General features: G+C 48.0%; 1 protein-coding gene across 1 annotated transcript in view; it reads left to right on the top strand.

Moving 5' to 3' along the window:
• Positions 1-23,813, top strand: part of LOC147727675 (uncharacterized) — a 382,784-nt gene that overhangs the window by 317,347 nt on the left and 41,624 nt on the right. Inside the window, exon 5 of the mRNA XM_086963156.1 lies at positions 11,495-11,621. Coding sequence (XP_086819282.1) covers positions 11,495-11,621 — 127 coding nt within the window. The remainder of the gene's footprint in view (positions 1-11,494; positions 11,622-23,813) is intronic.

The raw sequence follows: 23,813 nt of genomic DNA, 5'->3' as shown, positions 1-23,813 counted from the left end.
AAAACTAAAACATTCCACCACATGCTCCAGACATATAGCAATTAGAAGGTATAGTAAATATGCACCTTTTCACTTAACAGCGAACACGCACTGGCAAATTCAACTAATTTGACACTTTGAAACTTTTTCAAGAAAAACTTGGGTAAGTATCAATGAAGTTACTTTAATACACTTAAGGCGACCAACTCCGACAGGGAGCCAGTCAGAAGGACCAGCAAAGTTTAAAAAAATATATTTTTATTAAAGTTTTATACCATGTTATGCAAACATATCAAGCAATGTCAATACTGTATCATAGGCAATATAATAGTTACGCTTTGAAAAAAAACAGAAAAAGAAAGCATAAAAGAACCAATTCAGTGACCAAAACATCATACCTCGAACAAATGGCACCTACAGTAGACTTTATACATGGCTATAGGCATAAATAGCATCAGGTAACAGTGTCTGGCTCATGGGGCACTTGTATTACCTCTGGAAATCCAGTTACAATCTCTACTACGAGTCAGCTAGGATCAAGTATACCGAAACCATGGGTTTGAACTGTTGCAATCGTATGGGACATAAAATACAGTTCTGAGAGATTCATGTCTATATCAATAAACAGTGGCTTGGTGTCTGGCCCAAACCCTGCATCTACAATCAGGTTTTACCAACACATGATGTTCAAGTTCCTGCCAATAATCGACTCAGGGGCATTTGATACCTTTCCTGCTAAGTAATTCTGATAAAGTCTCCAAATATTTTTGGGGCGACTCTGGGGAGGAAGTAGTTTGCTGTATACCTCTGTTTGTGTGTTGCAATAGAGCATATCTCTTGACCATTCCGCAAAGGTTGGAGGCAGACCTCGCTCCGAGCGTGCTGCAACTATACACTTTGCAATCAACAACCCCATCTATACCAAGCTTCGAATGTCTTTCTTTATCTGGTTAAAGTAGCCCTAGAGGGCCAATGGAGGATCCGGTGATATTGATGTTTCTGCAATTCTGTTCAATTCTTGGAAGATCAGGCCCCAGAAATTAGCTATACCCGGACATAGCCACGCTGCATGTAAAAAATCAAACGGGGAGGCTCTACATCTATCACACTCCGCTGTTTCCCGCAGTCCATATCTATGCAAACGGGTGGGCGTATAGTACAAGAATTTAAAGTGGACAAGCCTATGTCTCCCGTTCAATGAGATACGCCTCGTTGCCTTGCAGCAGTAGCTCCAGGTGTCATCATCAATAGTTATATCTAGGTCCGACTGCCATTCTAGCCACGATTTAGTGTAAATGTTCCTGCGGTAGCTCTGAACTGTGCCACAGATGCTAGACACTAGTCTGCTAGGTGATTCAGACTTTAACAGTATGAGAAGGGAGTGACCTGAGGTGGCTCTGCAGGGTCCTCCCCAAGGACTTCCCGCAAGGCGTGCCAGGCTCTGTGGAAGTGAAAATGCACTAACGTTGTAACATCTTGATTTGCGACTCCAGTCTCAGCCCAAATACGTACATTTCTGTCAAGGAAGAGGTCCCCAATTTTAGTGATATTAATAGACTTTTATGCCTTAGTCACGTCCCTGTCTCCAGCAATGGGCAGCCAGTCGCACGATTCAATCGGGGTTAGTGGAGAATATAATATAGTACACGCTTGTCTCTTCACCAGGTCGTGCCAGGCATGAATCGTGGAATTGACTGAGTCAAGAATACCAGTTCGGCGATCAGGAGCATGAAATAATCCAGAGGGCAGTGTGGTGGGGAAGCAGATATCCTCTATATGTAGGTGAGGGGGATCCAGCTGCTGATGTATTCAATCGTAGGTGTGTGAACTTTGTGCAACTCTATAATAAAGCTACAGATCTTGGGCACCTAGCCCGCCCAGAGTATAGGGAAGGGCGAGGATTCCCCATTGGACACGCGGTTGTCTCCCCGACCATGCCAGTTTCATCAGCGTTTATCTTATGGATTTAAAGAAATGTGATGGAAGGACCATTGGTATATTTAAAAACAAGAACAAGAACCTGGGGAGTATCACCATTTTCATCAGTGATATATGGCCAAGCAGGGACAGAGGAAGGCGGGCCCATCGTTCCACATCCTCCTCCAGTTTGGTGAGCTTAGGACAACTGCTGTCAGTCTTCCAATGGCCAGGCTTTTTGCAAGCATGGCAATAAGGTTTCTTTTGGGTAGAGGAAGTGTCATGGGACCCACCCCCATCCTAGGAGTTTTGGGGCCCCGGGGAAGTATTGTCTTTAGATTTATCCCCACCTTTTTCTTGAGGCTTGGTAGACTCCTTCTTCTGGTCATTACCCTGATTTCTAGGCCTAATCCTGGTTCTGACCCATTTGTCTGCCCTCTTACCCAATTCTTGTGGAGAGGTCAGATCTGAGTCCACCAGGTGCTGGTGTAAAAGTTGGTTTTGACAATTACTAAGGATCTGCTCCCTCATAATCAAATTATACAATCCTGTATAGTCATGTACTTTGCTGCCAAGCAACCAACCTTCCAGAGCCTTGGTAGCACAATCTACAAAATCAGTCCAGTCCTGCTTCTGTGTCTTCTGGGTATCTCTGAACATTAACCTGTCCTGTTCAGTGGTTAAGCCAAACCCATCAATTAGAGCACTCTTCAGGACAGTGTAATTCTTTGCATCCTCATGTCTAACAGTGAGGAGCTTGTCTCTCCCTTTTCCTGAAAAGGAGAGCCACAAGATTGCTGCCCACTGATCTTGGGGAACCTGCTGTACCATGCAGGCTCTCTCCAGAGCAGTCATCCATTTGTGGATGTCATCCCCATCTTGGTAGGGGGGCACAATCTTACTCAGGTTTCTATGATCATAGGACCTGTCTTTATCCTTAGGGATACTGCTGCCACCAGTGGAATCTAATCCACTTAACTTTTGCTCCCTTGCCAAAGCAAGTTTAGCTTGGGCCAGGGCTATCTCTTCCTTCTCAATCTGAAGTTGGACAGCTCTCATCCTAGCCTCATGTTCTTTTCTCTGGGGTCGAAAGTCATTCCCCTTTGAGATCCCCTGGAGGCATTAGACTGGTTAGATCCCCTGGAAGGAGATCTAACCCTTCTATTGCCAGGGTTAAGTCTACTGTTAGGTCTGGAGAGTTGGGACACCTCTCCATCCCCATGTAGGCTTACATTGGCCCTGCTCAAGCTTCTAACCTGAACTTGGTCATACCCCTGATCATCGGACTCATCTCCATCCTCCTCCTCATCCTCTGGAGCAATGGTGTCATCTTCTCTGGGGGTCCCTTCTCCTATCTTACCTGAAGGACCTGTCTCAGGCTCCTTCTCGAGATCAGCTTTCTCTAGGATTGATATGAGTATAGGATGGTGGGGTTGTGACCCCTTTTCAGCCCCCTTGCAGTGCATAGGGCACTCAAGTCTTTGAAGCTGAGTTTTTCATAACTGGATGGTGCCTTGGGGGGCACCCACAGGTAGAAAACTGGATGGTTCACCTGTGCCAGGCATGACTAGTGAGGTGTAAGTGGTGCACTTACCTACACTATGTGTTTACCTACTTGAACCTCTCTAGAGGTTGTAGTCAGGGTGTGCTAAGCCCTTTGGTCTACAACCAATAAGTTCAGTAGAACTTAAGTATGTTAAGCTTTGTATATATGTACCTAAGGTACTTGATGTGATCTTTCAAAAGATATTATCGAAGATTACAATTGGTAAGACAAACAGCAAGCTCAAATCCCAACTGCTGCACCCCAATGTGAGAAGTTGGCCTGGTATATGATGATCACTAATTCTAGTGAGCACTTTGCACCAGTCCAAACGACCCTTATGGTGATTGGTTGTAAGTCAACCTTATAGACCAGCTATCCTAGGGGTAGCATGGACAAAAGCAGTCTTAGGCTAAACTCAAGAGGGCATGTGAAGCCAGCTGTTTTACCATATGCAATCCTTTTAAATACCAAATGAAAGGACACCACATAAGTTATATATTACATAATATATGTATTTATTTCTAGAATAATCCCCTATACTCTTTATGAGCACAGAAGCACAAGCGTTAAACAAAGAACTCAGTATAACATACAATAAGCTGCACAGTTTTGGATAGGCCGGGTGGCCACTCAAACCATATATTAAAAAAGTGGTATAAGTACCACGCCACGAACAATGGTAAGGCCTAGGGCCTTGGGAATCGCTGGGCCTACACTGGACTAACGAAGATTAGGACATAGGAGGCCCACAGGATGCGGGTGCAGTGTCTATAGGCAACCGCGTTTACCATACAAGTCAATGGGGCGTAAAAATCAGAAAGTTATACGTTTAGGAGACTTCTGACTGGACTAGAATTTAGCCACTTGAAACTAGGACACTAGGGATGTAAATCACTACAGGGGCACCGGAGTACCCTCGTTACCTCACCCACAGGAAGCGGGTGCATAGGTGCCAAAGTGCGTCGGGTTTCTTCGTGAAGTTCTATTGAGCCTGGAGGAAAAGATGCTGCAGGGGGCCTGGAGAGAAGGGTCCGGTTGGATCCAAGGGTGGATCGAAGATGTAGAGTACCTGAAAGCAGAGGGAACAGAGTCTAGGTCACTAGCCAGTGACCAGGATGGAACCAGGACGGAACCAGGCAATGTTGGGTTGCGATCAGGGGCTGTCGAGTAGTTTGTCGCCGCTGCCATGTGGACCAGGAAGGATTGAGGATGACCAGCTAATGAACACGAGCTGTGCCACAAAGGCTCTTGCTGTCAGCGGTGTCAGTTCGCGAATCGGAGTCACCAAGCCTTGGCAAATGCAACCCATGCAGGACTCGAAGATGTCTTGTGGATCAGACCGGGAAGGTCAGATCTGTGGCTCCTTTTCAGAGGAGCTAGGGCCAGTCTGGAGCAACCAGACCAGCAGTATCGTTTTGATGGATCATTGTCACAGAGGCCACTAGTCAACGGGCAAATGACCGGACAACGCATCGAGCAGGAAAAGTGCAAAAGGGACCCACGCAGCACTCGGTGAGTGTGGAGAGGTGATCTTCAGTGCACAGGCTGCTCGGGGCTGGGGCTTCTTAAACCCCTAAAGCACAGCATCGAGGGTGCCTCGGGAGCTGCACAGGAAGCACTTCGTTGACTTTTCAAGATGGCCGGTCCTACGTCTCGCGTCGCCTCCACGGGTCTCAGCTTTGCTATGACTGTGGATCGGGCTGTTGAAAGTATGGGAGTCTAGGTCTTGTTGGTCTCTGTTGATGGAGCTCCAGCAGGAGCAACGGCAAAGCAAGTCTTGATGCGCTGATGGTGCCTGTTTGCACAGGGTGGCCACTCCTTGACCACAAGGGAGATTCTTCAGTCTTCTACGTTGAGTAGGATGTCGAAGGGTCCAGAGTTTCATTTCAAAGTTTCAGTCACGATGATCGGAGGTGCATTGGCACCGCTCCTACCTTTATTCCAAATCAAGGGGCTGGATCACCTGCTAGGTCCCTCCTATGGGTGGGACCCAGAAAGTGGGTGGTTACACCCCTTTCCCTTTGTCCAGTTCCACACCAGAGCTGAGGCTGGAGAGCCCCAGCACCGGTTTGAACTGAACTTTGCATGGGACACCTTGTGTGCCCCAGGCAGTGTCTAGTTTCTTTCAGCCCTCCCTGCCCCAATCCACTATCTCCTGTCTGGGGTGGTGTAACACCTCCCTGTGACAGGAAACCTATTGTCCAGGCCTCCCCCGCTGGAGTTTCGGTCAGCAGCAGGAGGCCAGACTCGTGTCTGTGGCAGCAGCATCCATTTTGTGATGCTGAGGCTCTGGTTAGATTTAACCGCGTTTAAGGAAATTAACATGTCTTCTCCCTCTAGAAGGGTGAAATGCTACACCCGTCGCCAGGACTGGCGAGGGGGTAGTATTCCAAAAACTATGACACCTTACACAACATGTTTCCATAAAGCCAAACCAAAGATAGCATTTAACCGCGAGGTTCATAATGCACCTAAGAGTAAATGGTATGGCAATATCCCAGAACAGCTAAGGGACATAGTTCCGAAAGCTGCAGACAGGCTCAGCTTATGCTAGAGCACCATCTCACATAAAACCAAGCACTCTGCCTCCATGATTGTTAAGGCCTGCCTTAGGAGTGACTTATAGGTGTATATGTGTCCAGATATAGGTTAAGATATAGGTATACTATATCTAAGCAAGGGGTGATTACACCACCTTGCCCCAGCTGAGTGATCAGCCGGTTGTGTCATTTTGGATAGCCAGCCAGGGGTGGCAAAAGATATGCTGCAGCCCAGGGTAGGCCTTGGATGCACCTATGTCCTGGGAACCTATAGTACACTGTACAGGGGCTGATAAGGTGACCCAATGTCCAATTGGAGATGTACCTAGGGTACATGGAGTCCATTTTTAAGAGAGAGCAGATAGCCTGGGGCCCTGATTAGCAGGATCCCAGGCCAACTAAGTCGAAAACCAGCTAAACACTAGGCAAAAAATCTGGGGTAACCATAGTCAGGTATCCACCTTCCTACACAGGGGCATATGACATCTTGGATTGCACCCCATATCAGAATGGCTGAATAATCCTCATACTCGTTAGGGAGTGGCTGTCTAGTCAATCCACACTTACTTGTATGTCAAGAACCGTCAATCCCCTCAAACGTTCAGGGTAACCCCACATCTCTACATAGTAGAGCCCTCGGCTGAAAAGCTGTTTATATACGAAAGAGACCCTCGCCGTTCCCATTGATTCCATCTCACATGGTAGCACGTCATCAGCTCAAGTCTCTAGACTTGTTCATCCAGGTTGCCCCCGGCTGCTTCTGGCAGTTGTTCCATATCTCCCTTGCTCTTTTGCGTTTGGGAGTAGTCCTTCAGAGCTTTCTGTAGAGATTTAGGGTCCATGAATATCTTTGATACGCCATTCATCGTTACCCTGAGTCTCGCGGGATAGAGCATGGCGTACTCCAGGTATTAAGCTCGTAGTGTGCATTTCAATGGGGTAACTTGCCTCCTTGCCTCCTGGACCTTGAGAGTAAAGTCAGGGAAGAACGAGATGGAGGAGCCCTCATATTGTAAGTCCCCTAGTTCCCTAGCCTTCCTGAGCGTCGCATCCCTGTCTCTGTAATTCAGGAATTTGGCAATAATCAGGCGCGGAGGCGCTCCCAGAGGAGGCCTAGGACCCAGAGAGCAGTGGGCTCGCTCAATCACAAATATGGAGGAAAAAATGTCCCGGCCCAGGAGGGTCACCTGGAGTTTTTCGGTGAAGGTCTCCATAATTCCTGGGGCAGTGGATTCGGGTAGTCCAGTAATTCGAATATTGCTCCTTCTAGACCTGGCCTCCAAGTCCTCTGCTTTGTCCTGTAGTTGTGTTAAGGCCTTATTAAGTTGTTTTTGTGTGCGTCAGTCTCCATATGTGCCTCCTCCATTTCTGTCACTCATCTCTCCACCATGTCCAGCCTCTCCGCCTGCCCATCTAATCGCTCAGACATACGGTCCTTGCGAAAAGCCAATGAGTTTATTTTGCCGTCAATTGTGCTCTGGCTTAGCTGCATGGTGGCTAGGATCTGACACAAATCAGCAGGTGCGTCTTCAGGCATGTCGCACTGTTCAGAGGAGAGCTGGGAGTCACCCCTTCATGGGTCCTCATTTTCCACTGTTCGAATTGCAACTTGGTTTGGGCCTTGTCCACTTTCCCCATCATTGTGAGGCCCCCGTCATCCCCTACCTCACCGCAGGCACCTTATGAGGGGCTCACACAGCTTACAAGCGGGTCTGATTGGGCCGAGAGCAATCCAGGCACACACTCCACTTCTAATCAAAGTGTGCAATGTTTAAGCAGGATGGGGCAAAAGAGCAGTGCTTCTAGCTCCTACTCACTTGGGGCCGTCAGTGGGTTGAGTATTCATCTAGTACCGTCCAGCGCAGGAGGCCATTGTTAGGGAAAGGGAGCACGCACTCAAAGAGCTCCTATTAGCAGTGTCTAGTTGTCGCAAGAGGGGTGCCACTGATTACTTTGGCTGGAGCACGATAGGGAATGACTGCAGCATCTGCAGGAGGAGCGCAATCAGAGCTTAGCTGGAGCTCCAGGGAAGATTGCCAACATTACGACTCAGCCCTTCTCTTGCCATCAGCTTCACAGGCTTGCTGCCTCGGGTATTCAACCTCTCCTCCCGCTTACCAGTTTCTGCAGATTCGGCTCCGGGTCAGAGCCAGGCAGGGGTAATCATCTCGCCTCTCTTGTCGGGAGGCGCCGGTCTGGGACCAGGCCGCGTCGTCTGCCGGAACGCCACCAGCACCGTCGCAGGCCACGTGTCTGGCTAGGCAGAGAGGAGACCGGTGTGGATCTTGCAGCAGGTGCTGGGGCCCCAGACAGTACCAGCACTCCCCCCGGGACTCCACTCGTCTCACCTTAGACAGAGCAGAGTGACCGAAGGAGGCTCCGCCGAGGAGTCGAATTCGGGCGTCTTCTCCAGATCGGCTGCAGGCCTCAAGAACAGGCAGGGCAGACTTCTCCTTCTGACACATTTTATGGCGCCTGTTCTCAATTTTCAGGGGCAGTAGAGGTACGTGACAGCTCAGTAGAGCTTCCTCAGCTGGAGCAGCCCATACAGCAGCCGAAAAGGCAGCAAGGTGCTCGGATAAGTGACGGATAGTAGTGGGAGCTCTGTTACTGCAATGCCATCTTCAGAGCCGGCAAGCTCCACCCCCAAGGACCAGCAAAGTTATCAGAGACAGTTACCTCAAAAGAAGAAACAGTCTTCAGTTAGTTCTTGGCACGTTTTCCTCCTTGCCATAGACTCCTACGGAAGTAGTCCTAATACAGGGAATAAGGATGCTGAAGACGCTCCTCGTTGGATTCACCAGGGCAAAGAAAGGAAAAGCCGAGCAGAAACGGGCCACCCCTAGATGGACTGTGCACTGCATTAAAATCTGCTATGTATTGGCCAAGAAGCAACTCCCTGAGGCCTTATGGACTCATTCCACCACAGCCAAGGCTGCAACCACTGCGTTAGCTCGCAGAGTCCCGTTCCTGGACATCTGTCAGGCTGCTAAATGGGCATCTCTTTACACGTTTGCTAAACACTACTGCCTCGACAGTCAGGTCTGTTGTGATGGGCATATTTGCCTATTCGGTCCTCCAGGACGTGTTGATTTGAATCTGTTCGCAGACCCTCCTCCGGGGTGGCATTGCTTGGGTGTCTACTATAAGGTAAGGAATCCAGGGCTATAAGTCTCTATCAATGAATAAGTTACTTATCTTCGGTAACGCCTTATCTGGTAGAGTCTTTCTAGCTGCAGAGTCCTTCCCGACCCATCCATCATCCCCACTTCTGCAAACAGCATTTTTTATCTAGACGGGCTCCCGTTGGTCCTTAGTGTCTGCTAATTGGCCAGTCAGCTTTCTAACGTGGCTCCATGCTTCTGGCACGAAAATGTCATGAAAAGAAACTGATGTCAGCCCTCTGGAGGGGGGGGGGGGTCTAAATAGGCACTACTCACGTCACTTTGGGTGCAGACAATGCTGATGACGATACGTCTGATGCCATCTGCCAGCACTCAAAGGCACTGCTCAAGATTTTTCGGATTCAGTCTGACACATTAGGAATAATCTAAGGTAAGGAATCTGCGACTAGGCAGAGTGTATACCAAATAAGGGGTTACCGAAGGTAAGTACCTTGGTCTTCTTGGCAAAATTCCGACTTCAACAGGAGGGATTGCTGTCGGGCACCTCTTGGAGTGATCTCAACCAATGTTTAAATTTAAATTATAAATCCAAAGTGAAGTGGATGTGATCAGATATAATTCTAGGATGGATATTTATCTGCTGGCAAGCACCACCCCACGTGTGGAGGAACTATGTTGGAAAATGAACTGATCAAAAATGTTTACTATATGGATTATATGTGGAATAATTGGATACATTTGGAACAATTAGATGACAGTCCATGTGGGCGCTTTTAGTTGTGCGTTTGGAGGGGGAGAGTTCTCGCCCCAAATAGAGATGACCACAAGTAAACGGTCACATGACAAAATTAACTTAACCTTTCCAAGTCCACCTATCACCACAAAAATGTCCTATTAATGAGTGAAGCGTTATTTTTTGGCAATTTTGATGTAATTTGTTTCAGTCGTTTTGCTGTAGTGCACCCTAAAAATTCCTCCATATATTTGAAAAGGAAACAACTTTTTTATTCCCATCTTAACTTTCTACCCTGGATGAATCTGCGTGGCACGTGGCAGGCTATAACCTAGCCAGTTCCGTAAATTGTATGCTTGTCAAATGGCGCTCGAATGGCAGTGTGGTGAGTTGCTGGAGATTAGTGGCTGTTTTACATCCTGGATCATAGGGCCTAGTGAGTGTCACCAATCGGGGACGTTTAGAAGAGAGGGGGTACAATATTCTGGGGATTTGAGGAGGGCAGTGATACCTGGGTGTGTGAGGGGCATAGGGGGCATCCTGGAGAGTAAGGAAGATGGGCAGGGAAGGTTCTTGGAGAAGAGTGGTGCTGAGGATGACTTCTCTTAATGAGACAAGTAGTCAGTCACGGGGTACCTGCTGAAGAGAGTGTTGTGCCCTGCACATCTGTTGTAAGCAATGTCAGCGCGGTGAAGGGAGCGCATTGGTCTGAAGAAGGGCTAGTGCTGAGAGAGCCTGTGTTTTATCTGCATGAAGTCCAAGGGAAGGATTTTGTGAGACGACCAGGAAAACCCTGATTGTCCCATTATAGAGCGTTGTGAGTGCTGGCTTCATGGGGGAGGGGGAGTGCCTGTCTGTGTTGGGTATATGCTGTGGGTGCCAGCAAATGTAGGCTGCCTGCATGGGGGATATTCTGAGGGATTGTACTCCAGAGTATACTTAGCTGAAGAAAGATGTCAATGTTCTCCTCCCTGTTTGCTGTGCCCTTGTTGACATGTTAAGCAGTAACAGCAGGTACAACAGTGAACATGGGCTCGCCATCTGGAGTAACTGTATGTGCAAGCGGTATGTAACTAGCGCAGGAGCTTGGTATATTGCATCATGTACTTAAACTAATACTAGTTTATTGGTTGCTATTGGTACTGTGTCTGCAGCTGTTCTATTTACCGACAAAAGGGACTAGTGGCAAACTATACCCTGTTGGTACTGCAGATATTTTTGCTGCTGCCGAGGAACAGTGCTCCGTCATACTGTGACCAAAGGTGAAATATTGAATTACTTACTTAACATGGTCCCCTTCAAAGCTGTTGCTAAAATCCTACAATTTTGAAAATGTAATTTGGAAAATAATAATTAAATAAACAATTCTGCTTAATGTGTTATTACATTCTTAGGAGCTGACCTCTCACATCCTTGTGAAAGGAGTGGATTGCTGGTTTCCTCCTTGAGCATCCGGAATGTCATTGTTCTTCTAAAATGTCTACATTTGAGTCCTGGGTAGTTTGCCTCTGCAGCAGTCTCTGCTCGCTGAAATGTTTATTGTGTGTAGGAGGCAAGCAAATCAACATATGTGCAAGAGGAACGCCTTCACTTGGATGCTTTTGTCTTGCAAACCCATTTCAAGGTGTGAAATAATAACTGTTACTTATTGCAGATGACCTGACACAGCACATCAGAATGAAGCACTTGGAGGCATCAACAGGAAAGCCACCTCTGATTCAATTGTGCGAGTTTTGTGGACAAGCAGTTAAGCATTACAAGAGCCACAAGATCTTCTGCAGGTAAGATGATGTGTACGTATTTGTAAGAAGGAAGTATATGTATGTTGCATTTCAATGCTGGCCTTGCACCTTTTAGTTTACAGTATGGCTTCTTTCTGGTTCTAGATTTAGAGTGTTGATTAGACACACATTGATGACATTGATTTAGTCGGATCTCTCTGCTCATAGAGTTCATATCGAATAAGCTTTGCGGTATCTGTCACAAGGCTCTGCGAAGGCCAGAGCTCCCTCCATATGAGAGTGGTGAGACTTTTACGTCTAATTGGAAGCCCATTATATAGAAGACTACACTCAAGCAAGTTCTCATCTCTCTAGGGAACTCAAAGGCAAGTGGGTGATCCGTGTAACAAGCATTGCCTGTTGTAATTGGAATCTCAGAAGCAAGGTACGACTGCAAGCTCACACAAGCCAAAAACTTATTTTTTCAGTTTTGACTTTCAGGGAGTAGTATGGTCAAGTCAATGCTCACTCTTCAAAGGTGGTGTGGGGTTTGAAACCCAGATCCATTCGACACATCAATAGCCGGTTCTATGACTTCTGAAGAAATTAGACGGACTATTATCTTTTAAGTTCAATAGCTGAGTATAACTGCAAGCTCTGCTGTTTAAACCCTTCGATGCTAGTGACGGAACCATTCTGTCATGCCTCACGGTTGCAAAAACAAGATATGGCTGTGTAGTTCGGACTGGACTGTTCCCATGGGGCACAGGGTCAGAGCTGATTTGCATAAAGCCATTATCTAACCCAGGGTGATGTGGAGTGCGAAAAACGATGGATTTAGGCCCAGATCCTTGTACTGGGGTGAATGTAAGACATTGATCTACATTCTGTTCATCAAATTGTTTTTTGTAATTTTCATGCCTCACGGTTGGGCTGTGCGGATGACGGAATGGTTCCGTCACGACCACACCCGCAAATGGAATGTTCAGCACTGGGGGAGAATCGGCGCGGCAGGCAAGGTGTTAAACATTCATACCCAAATGAGGGTGAAGTTTCAATTCTGTATGGTTGCAGAGGGTTCTCTATCTGAGGAGCGATGTTTTGAGAGTAGGGAAAGACAATCATATTTGTAGAGCACCACCTTCCTCTCTGCAGGCAGTGTGTCCGCATGGCTGTAAGACACAGTAGGTGAGGTGAAACAGTTCTTCAGATTAGTACAGTCAGGTCCTCAGCTTGCTTGGTAGTCTAGCTCCTTTTTTTAAGGTGCAAGCAACAGCTGACTCATACAGAGAAACAGCAAAAAAGGCCTTGGTTCCAATCGTTTCCCCTGTATTGATGCACAGAGCTCCACCAAGTCAAATGGTTGCCTGAAATTCTGGCTCACGGAGAGAAGAGCATCTTCCTTCTGATACATTCCAATCATGTGGTAACCAGCAGTCTCATGGTGATGTTGGACATCTCATCATACTGGCAAGGAACATCCATCTCTATCAAACACTCCCTCAGCCAGTATATGGTATTTTTCTTATACAGACCTCTAGCTGCTGATTCCTCACCTTTTGAATGCTCCCCAGGCATCAGACTGTATCTGTAATTGCAACGTGAAGGTGCAGACTGGGGGTATCACTGGAGGACAGGACACATGTGGTGTCCCAGTAAGCCAGTGATCTTCTCATCTGTGTGTGGGACATTGTGTTTGACATCACCCGCTTACGCGCAATGCTCAGCAAGTTCACAATGGCTACAGGACTCTGCGTCAATTGGGAAAAATCGGTAATATATCCCCTGCACCATGATCAGTCGCCTTGATTCATTTAGCTAGGCTCTACATCTCTGCGATAGCACGGCGCAGTCCAACGTTACTGGGGATTCGCCTTTACCATAACTCTTAGGATTTTCTCGATGGGAACCTCTGGGTAGCACTACAAGGTATTGAGACACAAATGCAATTTTGGCGCTTACTACCTTTTGGCCCGATAGGGAAAATTGCCTGGGCAAAAAAGATTATATACATAGTCTGCTCTATCATTTTGCCAATCTTCCTGTGCCCCTCCCTCCCCTCCCCCCACCATTCTTCCAAGAGCTCAATTCCCTGCTGAGGTCTATCATCTGGGGCAATGGATAGCATTGTGTGGCACTTAGCAAGCTGCAGCTCCCGCTGAACCGGGGTGGCTTGGGGGTCCCATCCTTTGTGGCATATTACCTGGTGACACGGTTGCAATAGGTATCCCGCTGGACTGACAAAAGATACGTAGGGGGGACGTGCAACGCAGACAGAGTGATAATGTTCCAGGCTATCCTTTGTCTCCTTCTACCTAAAACGCCACCACTCCATCCATACAAGTGGGTATAGCTCTCACATGAATGGAACACATACATCACATGTCACACAAATTTCCAGCATATGCCCCCGCACTGCCCCTTAGAGTACTCCCTAAATTCCCTGAATACTACACCACACTTGATATGAACCCTTGGTCCAACTGATTGATCCACACTGCTGGTGACCTCTTCCAAGATGGACAATTTTTCATTTGACCAGCTAGTAGCTGAGTATAGATTATCACCTGGGCAGTTTCTCTTACATTGCCATCTCACACACACTTATCGTACTGCATGGAATTCTGCAGTGACTGAGCCTGTAGCACACCATGTGCTGCAGACAATCTTAACCATGGGTTCTGGTCGTCACATAATCACCTGGTTGTATAAAGCAATACACGAGCTGACTGCACTTTCTCTAGACACGCTCCGACATAAACGGGAGGGTGAGTTCGATCATGCACTGCACGGTAAGGAGTGAGAAAAAGCTTTACGGTTTCAGCTACATGTACCCTGTATTTCTCGTTTTAAGAATTTACAATTCTTCATGCTGCACAGCACATACCTCACATTGGCCCAAATCAAGTGAATTGTTCCCCAAGCGGCCATTGGATGCCCTAGATGTCACACTTCGGGCGCAGACCTACAACACAAATTTAGTCCTCTCCAACCTTACACTGCTATTGAAGGGAAGTTGCACAAACTTCTCGTCACAGAGCTTTCTGGCATCCACACATGGGAAGCCTGCTCACTTGGCACTTTTAAGCATTGTAAGCCTCACAAAATACGCTCCAGCTTTTCCTCTCTGGCACTTCCTCTTTCCAAGCACACTATCACTTTAAACTGGCGGTCCTTGACAGCCCCCTTGCTAGAGGCTTGGTGTGGTGTGGCCCTCGGATGGAGTGTGGTGGAGGAGGACGCTTTTTGTTGTGAGGAAGTATGCGGCCTGTGCAAAAGAGCCATCTCCCCCCTCGAAGTTTGTGCAGTTCACAAACAGTGACAACCTCCCCCGTAGTACCCTACATTATGCTGTTCTCTTCTGATAGATACATCTGCCGTGTGGATTCCTCACCTTGTGAATATCCCCTTGCGTCACCAACATTCAGAAATTCTTTTTGTAGCTTCGCACCGACGTGGACGCGGACGTCACAGAGACACGGCTCCGCTCGCGACCCCGCTGACGTCACCGACGCCTATAACAGGCCCACGCCGGCGTGATGACATCAGTTCCCTTTTTTCCGCGTCGTCGACGCTAACGGTTTTCAGGGATCGTACTGTAGCTTTACATTAACTTTGTTACTATTTTCCTGTTATTCTGTTTAACTTTATATTCTTCGAGATGTCGTCGAAGAAGACTGGTTTTAAGGCTTGCGGCAAGACTATGTCTATCACCGATCCTCATGATTGCTGTGTTTGGTGTTTAAGTTCCGACCATGACGTCGAGGACTGTCCTTGCTGCAAGAAGATGACTTCGAAGGCGCTAAGAGAAAGAGAGGCAAAGCTCCTTGTGGCTAAGCTTAAAGATAAGAAGTCTTCGAAGTCTCGAACTCGTCGATCGAGATTGAGATCGAGGTCGAGGTCGAGTTCTCGATCGAGGTCACGCTCGGAGTCGTCTTCGGCTCACGCTTCGAAGTCTTCGAGGAAGAAGCACAAGAAGAGGAGCCATGAGTCACGTCATCACTCCGAAAAAGACTCTAGTTCAAGACCGAAGTCCCAGGTCAAGCTTCTGAGTAAGGAAGTGGTGGTTTCGGAGTCGGAACATAACTCTGATGGTGAGGCTTCACATCCAGGTTCACCCGAATCTCATAAGCAGGTCCATTCTCCAGTTCCATCCAATCCTTCTGGTCAGGAGGATGAAGGTGAGGAGCAGGGGGCTGGTGAAGTCGAGGTTCCCGTGCCTGCGGGTTCGTCGACCCCGGTTCCTGGACTCGGTGAAGAGGTCGACGTCGTTTCGACTCCGCCTCCCCAGGAACGACCCAGAGATCCATATCCTGAGTTTCCAGCTCCAGGTCAGGATCCATCTCAGTTCTTGAACGCCATGTTTGGTGTCTATTCTAGGGCAATGTTCCCGTCTGGTGCACCTGTTGGTCCCACGGGTCCTATGGCATTCAACTTGGGTGTTCCCCAGGCTTACGCCCCTGCGCCCCTCATGCCTTTTATGCCGGCTATACCACCGCATTGGCATTTTCCGACACCTCCGGTGTCGTCGACGCCGAAGCGCTCGACGCCGACTCCGTCGACGCCAGTCACATCGACGCCGATGCCTACGACTCCGAGGCAGGATTCTGTCCGACCTCGTTCTGAGAAGCCTCGTCCGACTTCGGGTTCGACGCCGGCTCCGACCCCGTCGGAGTCGATTCCGAACCCGTTGGCTTCTGCTGTGAAGGAAAGGTCTCGGAGAAAGGCTCAGAGACTTCTGGAAGAGGAAAGGTATCAATATTTGGATACTGAAGAGGGGGAGTTTCAGGGTTCTGAGGATCCTTTTGAAGATTTGTGTGAGACCAGTGGGCTTGAACTGTCGCCTGAGTGGGAGTTGGCATCAGTGTCAAATGTACAGTCAAAGGATGTGGTGCCTTATCACACTGTTATAAAAAAAGCAGCGAGTCTATTGAATATTACTCTACCTATTGCTGACTATAAACCTAATATCTTAACTGAGGTTTTTCATTCTACCTCGTCAGTAATTGAGCCTGTGTTACCTTTCAACAAGGCCTTATCAGAGCCCATCTATGAGGTTTGGAAGAAGCCTTTATCTACTCCTGCAGTTTCAAGAACAGTTGCGAGGAGATACAGGGTGGCACCTGAGGACCCTGCGTTTTTATCAATTCATCCCTTGCCTGAGAGTTTGGTGGTGCAGGCTGCTTGCTCGAAGAAATCTGCTGGTGCTTTCCCACAGGTTCCTGGGGATAAAGAATCCAGAAAGCAAGATCAGAGTGCCAGGAAGGTCTTCTCTTCAGCCAGTATGGCGTTAAAGTCGACCAACGCAACGTGCCTGATGGGGAGGAATATCCATGCCTTGATGGATTCTGTCAAGCAGCTAGTTCCGAAAATTCCTGAGGATGACAGGAAGGATTTTCAGGAAGTGATTTCAGACACTCAAGCAGCTGCGAGACAGGTGATTCAGAGTGGCCTGGACACTGCTGATTCGGTGGCAAGGGTCATGGGCTCCTCCGTAGCCACCAGGAGGGCTGCCTGGCTTAAGTCATCGGAGTTCTCTGCGGACGTCCAGTCTGCTTTGTTGGACTTGCCTTTTGATGGCTCAGGATTGTTTGGCAAGAAGACTGATGCTGCCTTGAAACGTTTTAAGGACAGTAGGGCCACTGCAAAATCTTTGGGTCTTCAGTCCAGAGGTACTACTGGTAGACGCTTCAGGGGGTTCGGAAGATCTTCCTTTCGCTCTTACAGACCATCCCAGCAGCAGCCTCAGCAGCAACAGAATACGCTGTACAAGTCGTACAGGGGCAGGCAAAGATCCCGCCCTAGAGGTTGTCAATCCTCCTCCTCCTCCTCCTCCTCTCCTTCCCAACCCCCAGCCAACGCAGCAAAGCAGCCCTAGATCCGCCATTCCGGATCATGTGGGCCCAGTGGGGGGTCGGCTTACTCATTTTCTACAAGATTGGGAATTAATAACATCGGATCTTTGGGTTCTCAATCTTGTAGAGAATGGGTATGCACTTCCTTTCCAGGAATTCCCTCCCAATTGCCCTCCTTGCCAGGGATATTGTTCGGAGGACCACCTGCTTCGCCTGCAGGAAGAAGTCCTGGCTCTTTTGAAAAAAGGTGCCATAGAGGTGGTTCCAGAGCAGGAAAGGGGTCAGGGGTGCTACTCCCGGTATTTCCTGATCCCCAAGAAAGATGGCAGGCTTCGGCCAATCCTGGATCTCAGGATCTTGAACCTTTACCTGAAACAGGAAAAGTTCAAGATGCTCACTCTTGCGCAGGTTCTTCAGGCGTTGCTGGAAGAAGACTGGATGGTGTCGATCGACTTGCAGGATGCGTATTTTCATATTCCCATCCTGAAGTCGCACAGAAAGTATCTCCGTTTTACGGTTGGGTCACAACACTACCAGTTTGTGGTCCTTCCATTTGGACTTACTACTGCGCCTCGAGTCTTCACCAAGGTGATGGCGGTGGTGGCAGCTCATCTCAGGAGAACGGGGATACATGTGTTTCCGTATCTAGACGACTGGCTGATCAAAGCGGAGTCACCGGAGAAGGTGCTCCATCATCTGCAAGAGACAACTCAGTTGTTGCACAGGTTGGGTTTTTCAATAAATGTGCCCAAGTCTCACCTGGTGCCCTCACAGCGCAACCTGTTCATAGGTGCGGTACTGGACACTACTGTATGTCGCGCATTCCCTCCGCCTCAAAGGATTCGCAACATACAGGTGATGATTCCTTTGTTTTACAACGGAGCGGTTGTTCCAGTCCTGAAGGTCCTTCGCCTGCTCGGTCTGATGGCTTCACGCATCCTGTTGGTCAACCATGCACACTGGCATCTGAGGGCGCTCCAGTGGTGCCTCCGCAGGCAGTGGTATCAGCACAACGGGGATCTCAGGGAGTCAGTGAAGATCTCCGGAGAAACTGCAGCGGATCTGTCTTGGTGGAGTGTGGAAGGCAATCTGTCTCAAGGGAAGCCTTTTCAGATTCCTCCATCGGTGGCCACAGTGATAACGGATGCTTCCACCCTCGGGTGGGGTGCTCATCTGGGGGACCTGGAGGTCAAAGGTCTTTGGTCTCCAGAGGAAAGGTTGCTTCACATCAACCTTCTGGAATTGCGGGCAATACGTCTGGCGCTCAAGGCCTTCCTCCCTTCCCTTCGCGGTCAGTCGATCCAAGTCCTGACGGACAACACGACCGTGATGTGGTACATCAACAAACAGGGAGGAGTAGGGTTGTAGTGTCTCTGCAGAGAGGCTCTGCGTCTCTGATCCTGGGTTCAGGACCATCAGATTTGTCTGATGGCAAATCATCTGGCCGGAGGTCAGAACGTTCGTGCAGACAGTCTCAGTCGGCAGTTCTCTGCCGATCACGAGTGGAGGCTCCATCCAGAGGTAGTTCTCAACATCTTTCGGATGTGGGGGACTCCTCGGGTGGACCTATTCGCCACTCACAAGAATGCTCACTGCCTGTCATTCTGCAGCCTCCAGTTTCCGATGCAGGGAGCCTTGGGGGATGCGTTTCAGTTGAGTTGGAGCTCGCAACTCCTTTACGCGTTTCCTCCCATACCCTTGATTCCTCGGGTTCTGAGGAAAATTCACCAAGACCGGGCCCGAGTCATATTGATTGCCCCGGATTGGCCAAGAAGGGTGTGGTACTCAGACCTTCTCCACCTCTCCTCTCACCCGCCGCTCCGTCTCCCTCTCAGGGCAGATCTCCTCTCTCAGGAGGGGCAGGTTTTACACCCCCACCTCCGGACATTGCACCTTCATGCCTGGAGATTGAACGGGGCAACCTGATTTCTTTTTCTCTCCCTCACGATGTGGTGGATGTCATTTTGTCAGCCAGGCGTGACTCCACTAAGTCCATCTATTCTTATAGGTGGTCTAAGTTTGTTGTTTGGTGCAGGGAGAAGTCCATAGATCCTATGAGGGCTCATTTATCTGATGTTCTCCAGTTTGCCCTTTCTCTGGCACAGCAAGGGCTTGCTGTTGCCACGGTGAAGGGTTATCTGTCAGCGCTGTCGGCGTTTATCTGTTTGCCTGACCAGCCTTCTCTGTTTAAATCTCCTATAGTTTTGAGGTTTTTGAAGGGCCTCACTAATAAGTTCCCTCCTATCCCTTTTATTGTGCCTCAGTGGGATTTAAATCTAGTTCTGACATTTTTAATGGGTGCTCCTTTTGAGCCTCTTCACAAATGTCCTATGAGGCTCCTGACTTTCAAAACTGTTTTCCTCGTTGCAATAACCTTGGCAAGGAGGGTAAGTGAGCTTCAAGCTCTTAGTTCCAAGCCCCCGTTCCTGTCCATTCATGCTGATCGAATGGTTCTTAGGACCAGGGCTGCTTTTCTGCCAAAGGTGGTGACTCCTTTCCACCTTGGTCAATCCGTTACCCTCCCTTCCTTTTATCCTCCCCCACACCCTTCCAAGGAGGAGGAGAGATTACACCGTCTTGACACCAAAAGGGCGGTGTCTTTTTATTTGGACAGAACTAGAGACTGTCGCATGGATGACCAGCTCTTTATTGGCTTTGCTGGCTGCAAGAAAGGAAGAGCGGTCCATAAGAGGACTTTGTCGAGATGAATCGTCCTCTGCATTAAGATCTGCTACTCTTTGGCCGGTAAGGAACCACCAGAGGGCATAAGGGCTCATTCAACTAGAGCTAAGTCTTCGACCTCTGCATTGGCTAGAGGTGTGCCTGTAGAGGATATTTGTAGGGTGGCAACTTGGTCTTCCCTCCACACTTTCGCGAAGCACTACTGCTTGGATTCCGAAGTGAGGAGGGACGGTCATTTTGCGCGCTCTGTCCTTCAGGATTTCCTGGTCTAGAAGAGTGGACACCCTCCTCCGGGAGTGGGGACTGCTGTGGGACTCTATTCACAAGGTGAGGAATCCACACGGCAGATGTATCTATCAGAAGAACAAGTTACTTACCTTCGGTAACGCTTTTTCTGGTAGATACAATATCTGCCTGTGGATTCCTCACTGACCCACCCGCCTCCCCGTTGTCCACTCTTCTTTGCCAGAATATCATTAATGAATTATTTATTGTAAAATGTTTTATTGCATTTACTTCACACTGTGTGTGTTACCTTGATTTCTATACTGTGTATATTGTGTATATATCTACTGTCATCGGTCCGTCCGTGTGCCTCGAAGGCACGGAAAAAAGGGCGGAACTGATGTCATCACGCCGGCGTGGGCCTGTTATAGGCATCGGTGACGTCAGCGGAGTCGCGAGCGGAGCCGTGTCTCTGTGACGTCCGCGTCCACGTCGGCGCGAAGCTACAAAAAGAATTTCCGAATTTTGCTGATGCAAGGGTATATTCACAAGGTGAGGAATCCACAGGCAGATATTGTATCTACCAGAAAAAGCGTTACCGAAGGTAAGTAACTTGTTCTTCACTACTGTTCTACCCCCCCACCCTCCCTGCATAGGCATTACTGGATGTAATGCTCGTTTCTAACTAATCATATCCCGCTCACACTATTCCCATCTCTTTCCTTCCATGGATAATTCTTTCACCAAATTAACCCTGCTGCCTTACCCCTTTGCATCTACCATAAGAACACCATCCGCATCACGACCAGTTCCGACGATAACCTCACTTCCGCCAAACACCTTCACTTCCAGATTCACACCGACCCCAAAACGACACTCAGAGGCACCCTCATCTACAGACCACCAGGACCCCGCACACAATTCAGCAAAGACATCACTGACTTCATCAGCCCACATGCCCTCCCCTCCGAGAACTACATTCTACTGGGAGACCTGAACTTCCACCTGGAAAAGAAAAACAACAGCAACACCACCACCCTCCTAGACAACCTGGCCAATCTCGGACTCACACACACAACCAACAATTGAGGAAGGGTCTAAGGGCAAGTTTACCGACCAACCAGGTATATGCCCCGAACACAATACTACAACAACAAATAATACCTGGGGGTCAAAGTAATAGTAAGTCAAACAGAATGGATCACAAAACCAAAACTACGTAAAAAACACCAGTGAGAATTTCATGCATGCTAGTAACTGCAGGCCTAGTCAAGGCTCAAGAGCATATGGAGAAAATAGTTCCCATCAGAAGCCACACTGTACCGCCCTCTTTCTCATCATTTGGGTTCTCCTTACCCAGGAGACAAAACGGCCGGTCTGATGTTACCGTGACCGATAAATGTGACAAAAGGGTAGTATGTTTTGTACAGAAATTAATTCAAGTGGCTACTGAAAAAAGCAGTGTATGGTGATAAAAGTGAAAAGTGAGGGGTTGTAGTAAAATTAGGTGAATCGGGTAGAAAAACTGAATTTATTAATATCTCCCAATCCCTAAGATTAAAAAGCAAGTGCGAGTGCGGGTTTGAAATAATAACCGCACTTAATGATGGTCAACATGTTTCTGCATTACATAGAACAGTTTCAAAATGCATTCTTCAGGACCTTGTTAGAAAAACACTACTGCTTTGATAAATAATAATGAAAAAATATCACCTGAAAGTTCCAGGTGTACTCAACCGTATACTGTTAATGCATAGTACCCAGTGGCATCGGATCCAAACAGAAGGACAAACAAACAAGAAAAAACAGAAGAACATGAATGATTCATATTCAAATAGTTTTTAGTAAAACCATAGTGTGATGAAGACGCATTCACACATACTAGGACATAGTTTCCAATATACACACTCACCCAAATATGATGGTTGAGAGGCTTCACCCCACCTGGCTGCAGCGCAGGTATAAGGAGCACCGCTCTAAAAACAATTATGAGTCACTTTTAGAGGTGTATCAATAAAGAAATAAATAAAGGAATGGAGTTTACACGGGGGCAAAAGATGACTGGGTACCTCCCTCGACTGCTGCGTGGATTTATTGCGGATAACCCGCCAGTACTGTGCTACAGCGATCAGAATAATGACTAGGATCAAGTAGTGACACGTATTCTAGTTGCGTCAAGCAAAATTTGGTTAAAAGGATTTTTTGGCTTTGCAGTGGGGCAGAGTGCGAGTATACTTTAAGATCAGCGCCGCTTTTCGCGGAGAGCGAGTGTACTTTAAGATCAGCGCCGCTTACCGCGTGGGTGTTGACAGGCTTGCAGCGTGCGCGCCAGAGAGCGAGCACTGTGCGGCCCGCTTACCTGTCCGTCGGTGTCTCCTGGCAGTCATCCGTACTGTCTGGGGGGCACCGGCGATCGTCAGCGGGAGCTGTTTGTAAGATCGTGTTGAGTTCAAACAGCATCACGTGATCCAATACGGTCACGTGATGTGAGGGAATGCTGGGACATGTAGTTCCATGCGGATCTTTTTAGATACCTCCCTGTTGGCAAGGCAAATTACTCTCTGGGCAATAGTTACACATAAAGATGACACCATTATATGCCAATATTATTATTAATACTGGAAAGTACCCAGAAATTGATTTTTGGTTTCAAAATATATTGCCGTTTTGGTGATGACTATTTTAAGGGCTTTTCTTTGTGTAATGGAGGCATTGATTTAAAAGTGAGATGGAACATCTAGCAATAGTCTGTGTGGTTATAACGAGTATCTAGCCTGATGTGAGGATTCATCATGTCAGGATTCATAGTGTCAGTAAAAGATGACTGAGAGTATAAGTATGTAATGACATCATTTAGAGGGACATCCGCGGTATTGGCTCATTGAGGCCCTCCTTGTCGCTATTCAGGCGGTAAATCCATTTCTGTTCGATTTTAAACAAGAAGCGACTAATGTCAGCACAAGAATCAGGGATATACGGTTGTTCCAGGACTGTCCAGGAGAAGTCTTCGGGGCCATGTCCTTTCTCCAAAAAGTGTGCCGTAAGGCGGGTAGCCTGTTTTCGACATCTTACTGTACTTTTATGCTCTTGTATCCGTGTACGTATTCTCCTGGTGGTCATCCCAACATATCGTAATGGGCACGGACACGTTATCAAGTAGATGAGGTTACTGCTGTTGCAGTTTGTGAATTTGTTTTGTGTCCATGGGCGGTTAGTGCCTATGTCGACCTCGGTGGATTTACAGGTTTGGGGACAGACAGTACATGCCCCACAAGGGTGATGACCAACAACGGGAGGCAAGTCCCACAAGGTGCCCACTTGTCTTGATTCCTTGTTACGTGGGCATGTGTGGACGAGCTGGTCTTTTAGATTGGGTCCTCTTTTGAAGGCAAAGATGGGTAAAGCGATGTCATCACCTCCGGTTTTCAAGATCGACCAATGTTTCTTTATGATCCTTTGTACTTGGTTTGATCGACTGTTAAAAGTATTG

The sequence above is a fragment of the Lissotriton vulgaris genome, chromosome 3_1, assembly GCF_964263255.1.
Source record: "Lissotriton vulgaris chromosome 3_1, aLisVul1.2, whole genome shotgun sequence".
In the NCBI taxonomy this organism is placed as follows: Eukaryota; Metazoa; Chordata; class Amphibia; order Caudata; family Salamandridae; genus Lissotriton; species Lissotriton vulgaris.
Note: the sequence above shows the minus strand (reverse complement) of the source record. Positions and strands in the feature narration are given on the sequence as shown.